The 15,728-nt window shown below is 30.6% G+C and overlaps 1 protein-coding gene across 4 annotated transcripts in view; it reads right to left on the bottom strand.

The window, feature by feature from the left end:
- Positions 1-15,728, bottom strand: part of LOC128996557 (neuronal acetylcholine receptor subunit alpha-7-like) — a 417,888-nt gene that overhangs the window by 32,998 nt on the left and 369,162 nt on the right. For 3 of the 4 annotated variants that reach the window (XM_054421949.1, XM_054421946.1, XM_054421948.1), the window contains exons 3-4: positions 4,263-4,307; positions 1,761-1,870 (exon numbers count right to left, since the gene is read on the bottom strand). In XM_054421949.1, coding sequence (XP_054277924.1) covers positions 1,761-1,870; positions 4,263-4,307 — 155 coding nt within the window. Of the gene's footprint in view, positions 1-1,760; positions 1,871-4,262; positions 4,308-4,812; positions 4,858-15,728 lie in introns of all 4 variants that reach the window. The other variant, XM_054421947.1, reaches the window with a different exon arrangement.

The following is a 15,728-nucleotide window of genomic DNA, read 5'->3' as shown; positions in this document are numbered from 1 at the left end:
CAATCTAACTTCATATGAAATAGCCCTATGACTCTGCTTTTCAAACTTAAACCTATATTTTGCAAAGAAAAATATATTTATCAAGATTTAAGAAACACCCATATTAGGAAAAAACCCGGATTGGTTTGTCATTCAATAAAGGTTCCATGTTCTTATGGGCCAATTTTTAAATTTAAGAAATGTAATAAACATTCCATAAGTTTTCTATCACAGTAAAAAAATGGATCAAAGTTCTGCAAAATGTAAAAATTAAATTGTTATCTTGAACTTGGAGTTTTACACAATAAAATACACACACACTACCATTTAACTCGGTGTAAAATTTGTGTAACGTAGGCCTAAATGGAGTTTTAGTAAAATACAAAAATAAAAAATCATCTACCTTTAGTTATTTTCAGCCTATAGTTATGTAGTGAAAATGATTCAACTTATTCTTCTTAACATAATTATATTAATCTTACATAGTATTTTACAAATGATTTATTTTTATTCTTTTCTACATGAAACGTAGGCGATCTTTTAGCTTAAAACAAATTTAAACTACCAACAAATACACCAAAGAAATTCAATTTAATAAATGAACTAAATTAACATGTAAATCAAATTAATTTGAATTTAAAATGTTTAAAATATTGAAACATTGTGTTTTTAATGCCCGTAGGCCAAAAATAAAAATGTCTTTAACAGCAGTTTTATTCTAGATCAATTACTGATTACCTGTATGTAATACAAACTCAAATCTTATTTTAATAAATTTTACAAGAAAACTGAAGAAGATAAGAAATTTTTTTATAATTGTATTTTCAGAATATAAAATCAAATTGTTATGTTTTTTAAATTGAGAGCCATTTTAAGAAGACTTTTTTCGGTACTAAAAACTACATTTTTCATCATTTCTTAAAGTGAAATTAATTAAATTAAAAATATAGGCTAGATAAAATTTTAAAATACTAACATTTTTTATGAAGTTATTGAAACAAAAATAAATAATTAAAACTACAATACTTGAATTTTAATGTTTAAGCATTTGCATTAAAGGAAGTTACGGAATAGGAACGTGAAGATAGGATCGAATGTGGGAAATGATAGTATTTGGAAGCTACATACTATTTATTCGTTTTGATTAAGGGTTGTTTTAATCGGGGTTTATTCGCACCAAGAGGTTGAAACCTGGGTTTCGCCCCCACAATGCTGAAGTTGTCAGAACAACGTTAGCATCTGTCCGCCTCGAGGCGATTAGTGGTTAGTTGTGTTGATTAGTAGAGAGTAGAAATCTGAAAACATACTTGCCAAATGTTATTTATTTCGGGCTACACTTTAACACATGACCGTTTGCTGTAATATTTCAGTTTACGTTTTTAGTTTTGAATTGTTTATCTGAAATATTACAACTGACGTGTTTGTTTATCGTTTTGTTTACAGTGTTTACATGTAGAAGCGAGGAGAGGAGTATTCGCATGCAGGAGGCGTGCAGGGCAGCAGTTTAGGTCCAAGCTTGTTTCTATGCTAGCCACTGAATGTGCAACTCAGACTGATTTAATACGTTTTTGAAAACAAAAACAAAATGCAAAGTCTTATTCTATTAATATTGTTTTAGCATGTTTCCAAAAAAACATAAAAATGAAATTGGTCTATAACTGTTAGAAGAATACTTTAAACCTCTTTTGGAATTTCGAAGGTTAAAATTACGTTTTTACTTTGTTAATATTTTTTTGAATCACAAACTTATAGTGCTCAACAAGCTGGGAAGGGTGGTTTACCTGTTATACATCAGCACGTCTGGTTTCCATATCCTGTGAGGTGGTATTCTTAAATCTTTGACGCCTCCGTATTCTGTTGAGTTCCACCTGAGATTGACATCGTTCCATTCCTAACAACATGAAAAAGTGTGAGAAATCTGGTAAAGAATATGGCAAAGTCCAATTTTAATTTGAAAACAATATGTCTTTTTTACAGAAAATACTATGCTTAGGCATACACGTTTCTCAAATCTGGATATTTTGATATTTCAAAGAAAAAAGTAATGCAAATTGAGCTTCTATTGCATCTATTGCAGCATATTAAAATTAATGAAGTCATTGCGCATATGAATGGATGATAAACTACAGTTTACTATGTATTTAATCAAATAGTAATTGACACAAAATTTGATAAAAAATTGTTTCAATTTAAATAAACATCTTCCTAACTAAACCATTGTAATATAATATTATAAATACCTTCATGAAACTACTTTACTGTAAAGTTGTCCCTATTTACCATACAATTTTTCATAGCTCTGAATAGGTGTTCATTTGAATCTTATAAATATCAATTTGGGAATAAAACATAAATATTCCTTTAAAAAATATATTTTAAATACTAATTAATGGAGTGGACAGTTACTTAGACATTCGTGCAAAATAATATTGTAAGTTTATTACACGAGGAAATTTAGTTTTAAATGTTAAAACAAAATCAGTTTTTATTAAAAAATAATACTTCAAATTGATTTAATTGATTGTTGTGCACACAAGTCAAACAATCCAAAACTGTTACAATTAAAATCCACTCTAGTGTAAAAATGTAATGTTAGAACTACTTTTAAATTCTGAACACAAAGACATTTCTTATTATTTCGTAAGAACACGCTTGGCAAATCTTCTAAATGTAAAATTAAAATTTGAGCCACTTACCTCAATCGGTATTGTCAAAAGAAATACACATCTAACAATCACAATCATTACACCACATATAAACGATCTTAGTGCTGCAATCTCTTAACATTGGTGCATGTAAGAACATTAGGAAATATTCACTCCAATTATTCATCAGAAAATTACAACAAACAGCTACCATGACCCAAAAATCTCTCCATATAACAAAGAAAGTGTTTTCATACATTTCATGATGTATATTGAATATGTTAAGGTGTTCTTTGATATAGTATATTGTGAAGATGTATGCAGCGTGAAAACAATTATATAAAGCAGACACAAATCAACAAAAAGTAGAGGAATGTGAATATGAAATAGGCGTGATAATATTTCATTTTAATTTATGATTTACATCTTATAACTATGTACGAGATGATTACATAATTATTTGAGTAGCTAAATAAATTGACACAGTATTGGAATCAGTTTTAATAGTGATTTACAAAAATAATTATTTTTTATTTTTTGTTTGCATTTTAAGAGCTTTAAGCACGTTTATACAACGCTTAAAACAAAAGTAGCAAATCTTTATCTTTTTACTGTCCAATAATGTATATGTTAAAAAGAATGAAAAGGGAAACTAATTCAAATCTAAGATTTAATTTCTAAGGGGGCAAAACACAAAGAAAGGATTTACTGTTTTGAGGAGTATACTACTTTATGAAAAAAACTCGCTATTAATTTTGTATAGGAAAATTATGAAAGAAAATATATTAAAATTCGAATAGATAAATATATTAAAAATTACGATTCGAACTAAACACATAAATTTTAGGTAAAACGGAATAGTAATTCTAATTGAAACAAGACTAAATCATTGAAATATAGTTAACTGCAACACAATATGTTCAATTAAACCCTCATTTCACAAGAGTTGTAGTCTATACTTTTGTAAAAATTTAGTAATGGCATGATTATTTTGACAACCAACTCAATTGAATAATACTTAACAAATACAACTTTTTTGAAAAGTAAAAATTGGTCCGTACTTTACACATAATTTACATAAAATATTTAAATTTATTCCGCCTTTATACTTTATTCTGTGATTTATCAGGTTGGTTTAGAAAGTGGTTTGAGTGTAAAGTGTAGAAGAGAGCTACAACAACACAGTCGTGACGTCATCAAAGCCGGGAGTCATGCATCAGGACCATGCTCGAAGATCAACTCTCATCGGTTTACATGTTGTTTAGTAAGTCTTTTATCAGTGTAGATGTTAGGTTCTGCAGGTTTATCGTGACGACTGAGGGTGTTTAGTCAGTTTAGGGGGTGATTCTCTGCCCGAATGAGGGGAGGAAGCATGCCCGGGTACATACAGCTAGAGAGAAAAAAAACAAACAGATCCCAGACGTGTCGGGGTATTTAGATGTGTTTTATTAAATTTAAACACAATTTAAATTCAACAGTTTAGGAATATTTAAGTAGATTATTTTTATTTTTCGTTTTAAAACAACTCAAGTGTTAAGTCCCAGCAGTTTATATCTGGGCATCGTATTTGTTTTTTCCTCTGTTGCGACAGTAATTTATTAGTTTTTATTAAAGTTTATAGTTTATTGATCGACTTACCAGTTTTAACCAAATGTTTGTTATTAGTAGCTGATTCTTCTCATCCTATCAAATCCATGCACAAAAAACAATGCGATTAATAAAGGGGCACACCAACATAGTCACATTCTGGACGGCGAACCGCGGCAGCCCCCGCGGTATCCAAAATTGGAATGCTCATCAAAGAATCCACAAAAATGTTCTAGGCAATGGAAATGGTGTAAATAAAAACAACTGTGACATTACAGAGGAATAAAATACTCATTGTGGATTCATCTTGTAAGAATATGAAAATTGAGAATATGAAACAATTTCAACACTGACGCCTAAAGTCTCTGCCGAATCTCCAAGTCTTCAAACGTGATTGTGACAAGAAAGTTGGTGTGCTCAATAGACTCCAGGCCTGTGGTACTAACGACTAGTATATATATATAGTACTGTGTGGACTGCCGCGTTCCCTCGACCTTGCATACACTAAGACATATTACACATCCACATTGGTACGACTGTACCACGCTCTGTGGCTGAAAGCAAGAACTAATGCCTTGCCCACATCTTTCAACACACTTACCAAGTTTAACCACGCGTTTGTGGTAACTATTTGATTCTTTTCGTCCTGAAAATCAATTATTTCCGGGATAAATCACTAACATTTTAGAACCACATAAAAGGCATTCGTATTCTAAGCTCACACTAACAGTAAAAAGATCTGGATGTGAAAAAATGACGAGATTTTTTAAATTTGGTGTACTCGAAAGAAAGGTGTCAATGAGAGTTTCTTTAAAATTGGAGAAATGGGAATGGCTATTATTTTTGACCCATTGTTGGTGCTAATTTAGTAATAACAAATTTTTCAACCGAACAAATATTCTCGATTCTACGATTTTGTCTTCGTTGGATATAAATAGAACTTAAGTGTGGATTTATATTTTGGATAACACAATATGCTTAAAAATCATATATAGAAATGTAAAAAAATCCCTAGAATACCAAATAATAATCATATCGTCAAAAAACACGATTGTATACCTTAATCATATTTTTAAATTTGAATACTATATATTTCATAATTTAATATCACATAATTGGTGAGGGTAGAAATTACACAAGATATTAAAGCCTACTTAGCTTAAAATAGGCACCTCGATTTTTATAGAAAGTACATACTTGTGCTCCGTAAAGTACGAAATGAAAACACGAAGATTTAAAGTGTATTCTATCAATATTCTTTGTTACAGCTGTAGTGCTTATGATAATTTTTAGGAAAGTGTACACGGACAAAAGGAAACCAAGCATAAGCTGGAAACAGTCTCAAGCACTCGTATTATTTACTCGGTTTATTCAGGGATTTGTTTGAAAAAGTGGAGATGAAAACGGCTGACCACCGAAATGTGATGCAGAAGACGAAGCAAGCAAGATTGATCGGCGAGACGCCAGCAGGATCAGCTTGATGAATAGTGTGGCTCAAAGATGGCGTCGCTAGTCTGGGCACGTTCTGACAAGAACACGCTTCCACGCGCTCGAGCCTAGCAGGCCCGAACATGTATGAACACGTTTTAGCATGCTGCCCCACGTGGCTGTAATTGTGAGATTTTGAATTTTTGTGAAAGAGTAGGAATGTAAAGCGCATCAGTACCATATACATGTGTGTTTAAAAATTAAGTTTTAATGCTCTTACGAAATGGTTTGTTCACTCTCTACAACTCTAAGATATTTTCGGTTAAGAAATCAACGATACATAATTTTGATCGAAAAATGAAACTAAAAGGGCTCGGTTTAAGTGTTTTGGAAGATTTTTTCTTTTAGGCTTATTTGTTCAAATTTGATACTTCAATAGTGTAATACTTAAATTGTGCAACGGCCTTTCCAGTAATCGTTTGTATTGAACAGGATAGGTACCTATTATTGATAACGTTCAGTTAATTATTTCGTTTCAGTAGTGTTGTGAATGAACTTTTGTTTACAGAATAGTCAATAGTCAAATACGTATCAAACAATTATGGTAAGACGTCAGCATTTTTTCTCATCAATGTTTTGAAAACGAACACCTTACATCACGCAGTGCTATTGGCACTTCAAAGCAGGCAAAGAATTATATAAGTAAAGGAAAACTTAAAAACTAAAAAAAAAATATCCTCCTCAGTTGTAAATCCCAAGACCAACAAATTCTTGAATTTTGCTAACGTTTTTATACGCTAGTTAAAAAATAACGATTTTAACGTAGTCTTTGACACATAAGATGATTTACAATATTATAAAAAGTGGATATAAAATACATTTTCACAAAACCTATCAGAAAGTATTTAAACACAATAAACTTAACAATTAGCATTAGTGCTGGGTGAATCGTCCGCATGCTCGAGTGACTTACAATCTAACAAAACACGATCACATAGTGAAAGCAAAATGTGCTTGTGAAGCGAGTGTTGGAAGAGTTTCTTGTTGGTTTTCTGCACAGCTGATGTTAAATGCGGCGTTAGACTCCATCACATCCTCCAGTGACAAAACATAGGCTTCAAATGCTGTGATTTTATGCCAATCCTCCAACTTACCAAATTCAACCAAGCGTTTGAAGTAACAATTTGGTTCCTTTCATCCTGAAATGAATTTTTAGCGAGATCCAATTACTAATTCTATAACAAAATTTTGTCCCCGGATTTTTACAGAGTTTAGTATTTTTGAATTTTTCTTTTAATTTGTTTTAGTTGTGGTGATTTTTAGGGGGCTTTAAATACTTTTAAATCGGTTATTATTTGTTTGGTTAGAACAGTTTAGTTTTACTTTCGTTATTTTTATACATTTGAACAATATACCAACGTATGATATAAACCCTTGCACACAATATTAAAAATAAGTTAGCCATATTATTATAAATACAACTTAAATGTGAATAAACCATGTTTACTTGTTAGTTGAACTTTTGTATTTAGTTCAATAAACAATTTTCTCCTAAAGCTCAGTCTGCTATACAAAAAACATAAATTATATAATTTATTGAGCTGCAAATTTTGAGTTTCAACAACTTTATAAAACACTAGCAATTTAAGTTATATTTTAACACTAATATTTTTCTTTTTTTGAATGATTTAGAATAATATATTTTAGATAAAGAAATAAGAAGACCTGAACACCATGGATACAGCTAGATTTTGCCCTTACAAGTGCTGCTTTAGCGGAAAACTCCGGAACTATTTCGTGGTAGTTCGCCCGTTCTCCCAGCGTCTGCAGCACTGTACCATTCCGTATCGATCCAAGCGAGCATTTCATCACTTTAACACTTTCATTCAAAGTGAAACGAGGTAGCTAACGAATTAATGTGCAATATGTTAATATTGTTTTTATGGTGGCAGAGATTTTTTATTGACGTATTTGTATGAAATAACCAATTTTATCTTTTGATTATTTGTTATCACTCTAAATCCATGGGGAAATATTAGAACTAACTACAAAAATGCCATTCGAAATACAAGGATACGTTTAATAGTTAACGTTAATGGACACATTAAACTACTTGGTATTATTTAAATTCAGTAAATTGAATCAACATATGATATTTACGGTATGAACAAGTAATTAGAATAAAACTTACATTCAATGAGTAATTTAATCAAAATATGGGGCCTACATGATACTACATAAGCTATTCTTGATACTATCAAATGTCCATCTTACAAAAACAATTAAATTAAGATTTAAAAATCAAGATATGGGAATTTATGGCCCATAGTTTGGCTGTTTACTTACGGGACACACCTGTATATGAACAATGTGAACATATGATTAGGCTGATCTTTAAAATTTTACAATGTATAATGTACTTTTTATATTGAAAGACAAGAAGGTTTTGGTCAACAGGATGACTAAGCTACAATCGTCGTTTGGTGGAATATCACTTGATTTATTTATATTTTAGCCTGAATACAAGCAACGACTTTTGTTTGAAATAATTCAGTTATTCACTGCTATTAAATTACTTGGAAGAATATTTTCCATACAATAAGTAGGCTATAATAAAAGTATCAATAAGTATATATATATAATACGTGAAGGCGATTTCTACGAAACACTACTCCTCCGTTAATAATGGACGGATTTTACAAACAATGTGTAAAAATAAAGTATTTGTTGTGTCCCTTTCACCAATTCCTGTAATAAAAGTCCTCGGGCTTTGCCCGCCATCAAAATCCCAATGTATTTCTTGTAAAGAAAAGATTTGGTTTATTTAATCAGACGAAAAATTTTTATTAATTACAGCTGTTCATAGTAAACACATGATACACACAAGAACCTTCGTTTTTAGAGTGAGTTCGGTTTCAGTTTCGATAACTGGAGTGGAGTGATTCATTTCATTATCCTAAAGTTGACTCTTTTAAGTCATCGGAAATTATGACTGTTATTCGTTTTGAAACTGTAATACTTTGCAATTGCTCGAATTCGAGCAACATGATCACTAGTATAAAAATAATACTTGCCAAGTCATAAGGCTTGTTTGGAGACTGAGAAGATCGATATGACATCCTTTGGATATCCTTATTTGACAATTGGTTAGTTCCGTAACTTTCGTGGGCCAACAATATTATATATATGATTTAGTGTTTCCATTGTAATATTTACGCCAACCCAAATTCAAATAGTAAATATTTCATTTCTACCAAGTCAGTAAATGTTTGTAGCAAACTGTTGAATTAGCAAACTTATTGACTGTTTACAATTAACATATGTTCTTCTCACTTTTAATTTCTGACAACAGCTGGAGTTTTATAACAATGTTTGTTTCCCATGTTAATCTTATGGAAAAATATGAAACTTTAAAGAGCCCCAGGGCCTCACTCTCTAATTATTTCCCTAAAAAGAAAGTTTCCTGCACAACTTCACGTTACGCTCTTTCCAACGACGCCAAAAACATGTCAATCGGTTCAGTATTTTCGGAAGAGTAATTGTCACAAAAAACCTGCTTGCGTATTAAATAAGTATAGATTAACTGTTCAAATAATTATAAAAACACATAAACCACAGAATCATCCAACACGAATCTATCAAAGAAAGTAGAGGTCAGATACATTAAATGGGAGTATAATTAGTTAAACAAATTTAAGTATCGCGGGAATGATTAATGTGTACACTTCAATGTTTACTTCGCAACTATTTCTCTTGACTGTTGTATCGAGTATCGTAGATACAACACGCCTGTTTGTCCTGATAATTACTTTCAAGTTGAGGTGAAAAATGGCGGGGAATACTGTCAGTTTGTAACCGCGATCAGAATACCACCTGTTTGATATTTTCTTGTGGTCATGCCGTTGTGTATTTGCTTATTTACACTAGGTAGTACAGTGGTAAAATGATTTAAACAATTATGTTCCGCTGAGTATATAAGAATTTGCTAAGATCTTTGGTATGCTACAAAAATCCGTAATGTATGTATGCAACTGTATAGGCTTTTAAAATTTATAGTTGTTTTCGAAATTTTTGCGTATCCATATAACATACAAAACGCTTTAATTTAATTGTTTTTAACCTCTACAAAATACTGTGAGAAAAAAACTGCAAAGCTTTGTGTTTCCAGGATAACAATAGGAATAACTACTTTTTCTCCCGTAATACATGGGGTTTACATTAAATTTATATATGATCAAATACCAAGCGGATGGTGATATTTGCTTTTGAAGACTTCAAAAGTAAAAAGTAAATCCGTCCCGAGCCCAGGTATTACCATGAGACCTACGGTAATAGGTTATTCCCTGAATGGGAAATTTGCTAAAACGTTAAGTGAGTAGATTGTACACACGTGTGTTCGTAATAAAATATTACAATGTCTTTTAAAACATAAAAATTGTATCAGTCATTAGTAAAACTAGACAATGGTCGTAGTATGTTTTACAAACATAATAAATAAAAAAAAACTTTCACAAAACAACACAAACAACAAAACAACAACAAAACACAACAAAAAAAAAGAAACAAAACAAAAGGATATTATTTATGGTTTTAAATATCTTTTTTGTTTCTTGAATCTTTTAGGTAGTGAAAGATTACTTGAGGAACTCAATCAATTCAAATATCTCCTGTGATTTAACGAAACTACCAAAACGTTTATACTTGATACAAACAGAAGACATGTTGTCAGAGTGTCTATTAATAATTCAGATCTGTTTGGAAACTTCAGCCAAATCCCAAGTGCAAGACAGATGTTAGCACATCGTATTGGTATTGAACATGGGAAGTTGTTGTTAACCCAAATATACAGGATAAATACAAGGTTTATTTACAGCTCATGATGTGAATGTAACGAACCAATAAATTAATTGAACCCTGAGCTATTAAGACAATTTTAGGGTGACCTTGGTCAAAATAAAAAAAATTATACTAAACCAAACCACAATAATAGTAACCGCATTAAAAAAAACAAAAAAAAACTAAGAATAATAAAATGTTTAGCTTTATTTTTAGAAAGCTTTTTCTTGCAGATACGCGGTAAGTTACAATAACTGTTAGGTCGTAATTTTTACAGCATTGAGGGTTGTACCATTTTAATTAAGGTAAAAGGACATTAACATACTAAATGTGCATAAAAATCGTAAAAGTAGCTTTGGTGATCATTATGATTTTTGTTATTTTATAGATTTATTTTTAAAAGATCACCATTAAAAATCTGAATTTAAGGTGATTCCCTACTGAAATCGCTAAGATAATTAATTATTATAACTTATTTTTACTTTGTAACAGACTTTTATACTTAATACCAAAAGAAGAAAAAAACTTAATTATAAAAAACTTTTTTATGCCCGTCCTTAAAGTGGGTGTTATTAGGTTTAATGGAAGATTTTCAAAATTGATATTTTCAAAGAAAACTATAAACCTTTGAAAAATAGAAATGTTATAGTTTTGTTCAGCAAAACATTCACTTCAATATCACGTATTTAATTGTATTACAGAAACATTCAATATGTTTCAAATAACATAAACTTTTAGGAATTTATTCGATTTTTTGTTAGTTTATAAATAAAAATGTATTTTACCAAATGGAGAGCCATGGAAGGACTACTAAATCTCCTTAAAAATCGTAAACACTTTTTAAATAAAAAATATGATTTTCCGTTATTTCATAGATCTTTCTGGGAAAATCACAATAAAAAAACTTAATTTAATAATAATTGAATCATTTAAGCCTAGTCGGATTAGTAGTTTTTGTATTATAAAAAAAAGACACACAGAAAATGTAATTTTAATACATAAAAAACATAATCCGTAAATACGATAACAAAACTACACAATTGTGTTTCATCTACTCGCCTTTAGTCCAGTTTCTATAACAGAAATTAAAGTCTGAATTTATATGTTACAGATTTTAAATACTAGTGAAAGAATGCTTTTTAGTTTCCCAAAGTGGTATATATATATATTCTATTAAATCGATTGACGAGTTGAGGTCAGTCTAATATAATTTTAATATCCGCCATCCCACCACAGATGGAGCCACAGCTGATCACGCCGGGTTATGTTGCGGCTCTCGTCTATTTCCCCGGGGGTTCGTTGATGATAGCTCCAGAATAATCACTTGTAAGGTTAAATTACTCGGGAGTTAACAATCAGTCTGGGAATACACACTTTGTTAAAGTATTGCTGCTTAGAATGACTTAAACAAAATTTGGTATATCAAAAATTTTAAAATAAAAAAAACTGAAAAAATGCTAGGTTTTTTAGAGCAGTAAAAAGTAGAAGATAATTTATAAATATGTGGAGAGAATAAATACTTGTAAGATTTAAATCGAAGAAGTGGGGCGCATGCAATAGCTGATTTACGATTTTCTTGACCTATTGAATTATTAGCTTTTTTAACCTCAATTAAAGATTATATATAAATAATATTTCAAACTGGATGTACTGTGTGAATACGGTTGTTTCCTATCGACAGCTACTTACTTTATTACTCACTCTATTACTTTATTATTGGCTATTGCATGCGACCCACGTTTTTCGTTTTATATCCCACAAGTATTAATTCTCTCCACATATTTATGAATTATTTTCTACTTTTTAGTGTGTTTAAAATGTGGTATTTTAAAAAGTGTTTTTATAAATTATTTTCTATTTTTATTTTAATATATTTTAGTGTGTATAATGTATTTGTATTGTCTTTCAAGTTTCAAGTCTCTAGCTCATCATGAACTTAGTTTAAAATCGATTGCAAAATTTGTACAGAATGGAGAAGAAAGCAAGCTAATAATAATAAAAAATATAAAAAATAGTAAAAACGTGTTAAAACAACCTTTGGCTTAACATCAATGTGTATGTTCAATAAGTTTGGTACATATCGTGGAAAAATCTGTCCTTGCACCAGAGTTTAGTCTGAAGTTTCCGCATAGACCTGAATTATTAATAGACATTGTGTCGTATTGCCTTCTGTTTGTTGACCCATTCATAGAAGGTTTTACAATAATGTATTATCACGTCATAAAATGACTTTATTTTTTAAATAGAAAAAGTAATAAATTAAAAGCTATGAAACAGTTGCTAATTTTCGTTTTTATAGTGCACGTTTGTAGGATTGAGAAAAATACTGACATGAAGTTAAAAATAAATTAGTAACAGAAAGTGAGATTTATAAAAATTTTGTTAAATTTAGAATTACAGCATATATCGTCATTGTTTTAATTTTAAAACGTCATTAAAGCCTATGGTTGAATATACAAACGATATTGGTTTATCATAGCTCAACCCGATTCAAACGCTTTTTTCAAATGATCTAAAATACCTCAAATTATGTAAGTAATTATCAATGCTCTGACGAGAGGATCTTCTTTTATAGTAATAAAAAATCTTTTATGGTTCTAATATACTATTATAGTTTCATACTTGTATATAGCTAAGGGGACAAATGAACATCAAAGTAGTGTTTTGAGGAATATGCCAACATCAGCAGATGCCACGGCCCTTTGAAATGTAATATAGACTTTGGTTGTCTGAAACAACAAGAGAGTGATATCATCGAGGATTGCTATAAGGTCTTCAAATCAGGTATTATAAACCTCGTTTGAAACTATTTCCTTTTTATATAAAACTATTCAATAAGTACTATTCTTTATTCTAAAAAACCGTAATACATTTAGGGGTGGTCATAAATAGTGAAATTAAAAATATTTACAAACGGTTGCAAAAAATACATAAAATTTAAATTTAACGGGAGTGAAAAATTCAAATCTGGCGCTTGATTGTTGAGATAATTAGTGAGAGAATTTAATTGAATTCGTGCTCCTAAATGGAGAGCGTGCATTTGCATGTCTTCCCTCTCTTTTGAACCGCCTCACGATTTTGGCGGGAAATTACTGGTTAAAACAACCTGAACTTATAGTTATCAAAATGTTTTATTAAAATACATGAATTATGTGATGCATCGATAATCTGTCGACAAAAGTATAAATCTTATTTTAACCCGTGCTTTCTTTAGAGTGTGTGTACGACAGACGACTCATCAAAGCCCAAAGGATTGAGATTGTGTTCGACCAAATGAGTCAACTTGAGTAGAAACTTAAACAACTTATTATTAGTTATTAGTTCTTATTACACGTTGGACCTCGACACCGGTTATACCTAATGATTACAGCACGATTTGTTGTATTGTACCTAACTAGGCTGTATTTTTGTAAGAAACAAAGCCTGTAACTGTATGAATAATTATGCAATGGTTTTACCCGTTAGAAATAGGGGGAAAAACCCCCTTATCCCCCTTTGATAAATAATTGGTTGAATTTTGTTGCTATTTTATCATAGCTGTGTATCCACTGAAAAGTTTCCGAAATACGTACTTTAACAAAGTATAGTTCTTTATTCACAAATCATTAGATAATATAATAAGATAAGATAAAATATATCGTAGTATTATTGTACATCATATCACAACCCAAACATAAAATACAACGTTGTTAATTACTGTAAAAGAATCTTCAAGAACAAGATAATTTTTAGTAGATTTAAATTTATTTACTCTATGAACAATTACTTCGATATTAGACAAAGGCTGACTTTGCCAGCGGGAGTAGTCACTACCAAATTAACACAGAACATCTGACAGCCTTCGTGTTGGGGGTGTTGTTGGGGGGGGGGGGGTAAATTGAATTTCCCCGTCAAAATATGGCACGTGAGTTTGCACCTTGCAGTTCTAAATCCTAAACTCTGTTGACTTACTGGAAATTAGATTCTGCCAACGTTCTAAAATTGTCCAAGCTAATCAATTTTATGCTATCAACTCGTTGTGTCAACTACAAGCGTTTTATCTCTTTAGTACATACAGTATTGACAGTGTATACTCGTTATTTAGTTAGTGTTTTGTAAGTTACAACTATAGAATATTTTTACATTGTAAAACAATCCTTTTTATGTTACTCTACTAATCAAGTTTTAGTTATCATATCATAAAAAACAATGAAAACAGTTGGATGTTTCATAAACAATGTGTATTTGACTTAATTTATAAAAATATGTTTTATATTTACTTATCAAATTGCAGTAAAGTTACGATTTAGTTACTAACAGGCTGGTATATTTTGCTTTAGATTTAGTAATTATTTAGTAAAATGTCTGATGTTTTCGACTGAAAATAATTTAGAACGTAAGTGTTATCACTTGATTAATTACCAATTGTAGTTATCTGAGACTTGAAAATGAGCCTAAGGAGGGTAAAATCTTGATCACCGGGAGTGACCAGGTTGATTACATAAAACGCTGATATCAATGTACTTTTGTTTAATAATATGTAGCCTTGGTTACACAAAACACTGATACCTGCGTTGCAAGATTGCATGGCAATTCCAAAAAAATTAATGAAAATGATGCGAATAAACCGATTTTAATAGAGAAAGTTGATACACAAACGTTCTAGACCATCTTTATAGGTATAAGAACCATACTATGTAAAATTCAGTCAATATATCTTGTTTGATAATTTGTTACCAATTTATTCGTTAATCATGTTAGTAACCACTGTTAACTTCCAGTTTAGTTATTACCATGGTGACTTTTGTTAGTTTTATAACTAATCGGCAAATTTAACCGTACTAGTTTTTGTGCTAATAAAGCCTGTAGAATGCCTATATTATGAAAGCCTATAGAATCAGATAAAGAACTCTGAATTTTTGTGTTCCACTTTAAGTATAATTTTCATGATGAAAAATAAAAAAGATTTTTCCGCCTCTTGATTTAGTAAGTTTATAAAATTACACATTTTGTTCAAACAAAGGTAGATAAAATCGAAAAAAGTTTCTAAAAATGTTTGTGAATTTTCTACCACCCTAAAATATTTTATGAGAAATACTCAAACGTGTCGGTTCAATAAGTTACATATTTTGCAAGTTATGATATTCTCAACAGTTTTGGCAAGATGGCGAGGGAGGTACAGAGGGTTCTGCTATCATACTGTGTAAATGAGCTGTCATGGCTCCTACAGTCTATTGTTATCTTGCAGTACAATACAACACTCGGCTCATACTG

The sequence above is a fragment of the Macrosteles quadrilineatus genome, unplaced genomic scaffold (genome assembly GCF_028750875.1).
Source record: "Macrosteles quadrilineatus isolate MER2022 unplaced genomic scaffold, UCM_ALF_1.0 Scaffold_6__1_contigs__length_79288215, whole genome shotgun sequence".
NCBI classification, from domain to species: Eukaryota; Metazoa; Arthropoda; class Insecta; order Hemiptera; family Cicadellidae; genus Macrosteles; species Macrosteles quadrilineatus.
Note: the sequence above shows the minus strand (reverse complement) of the source record. Positions and strands in the feature narration are given on the sequence as shown.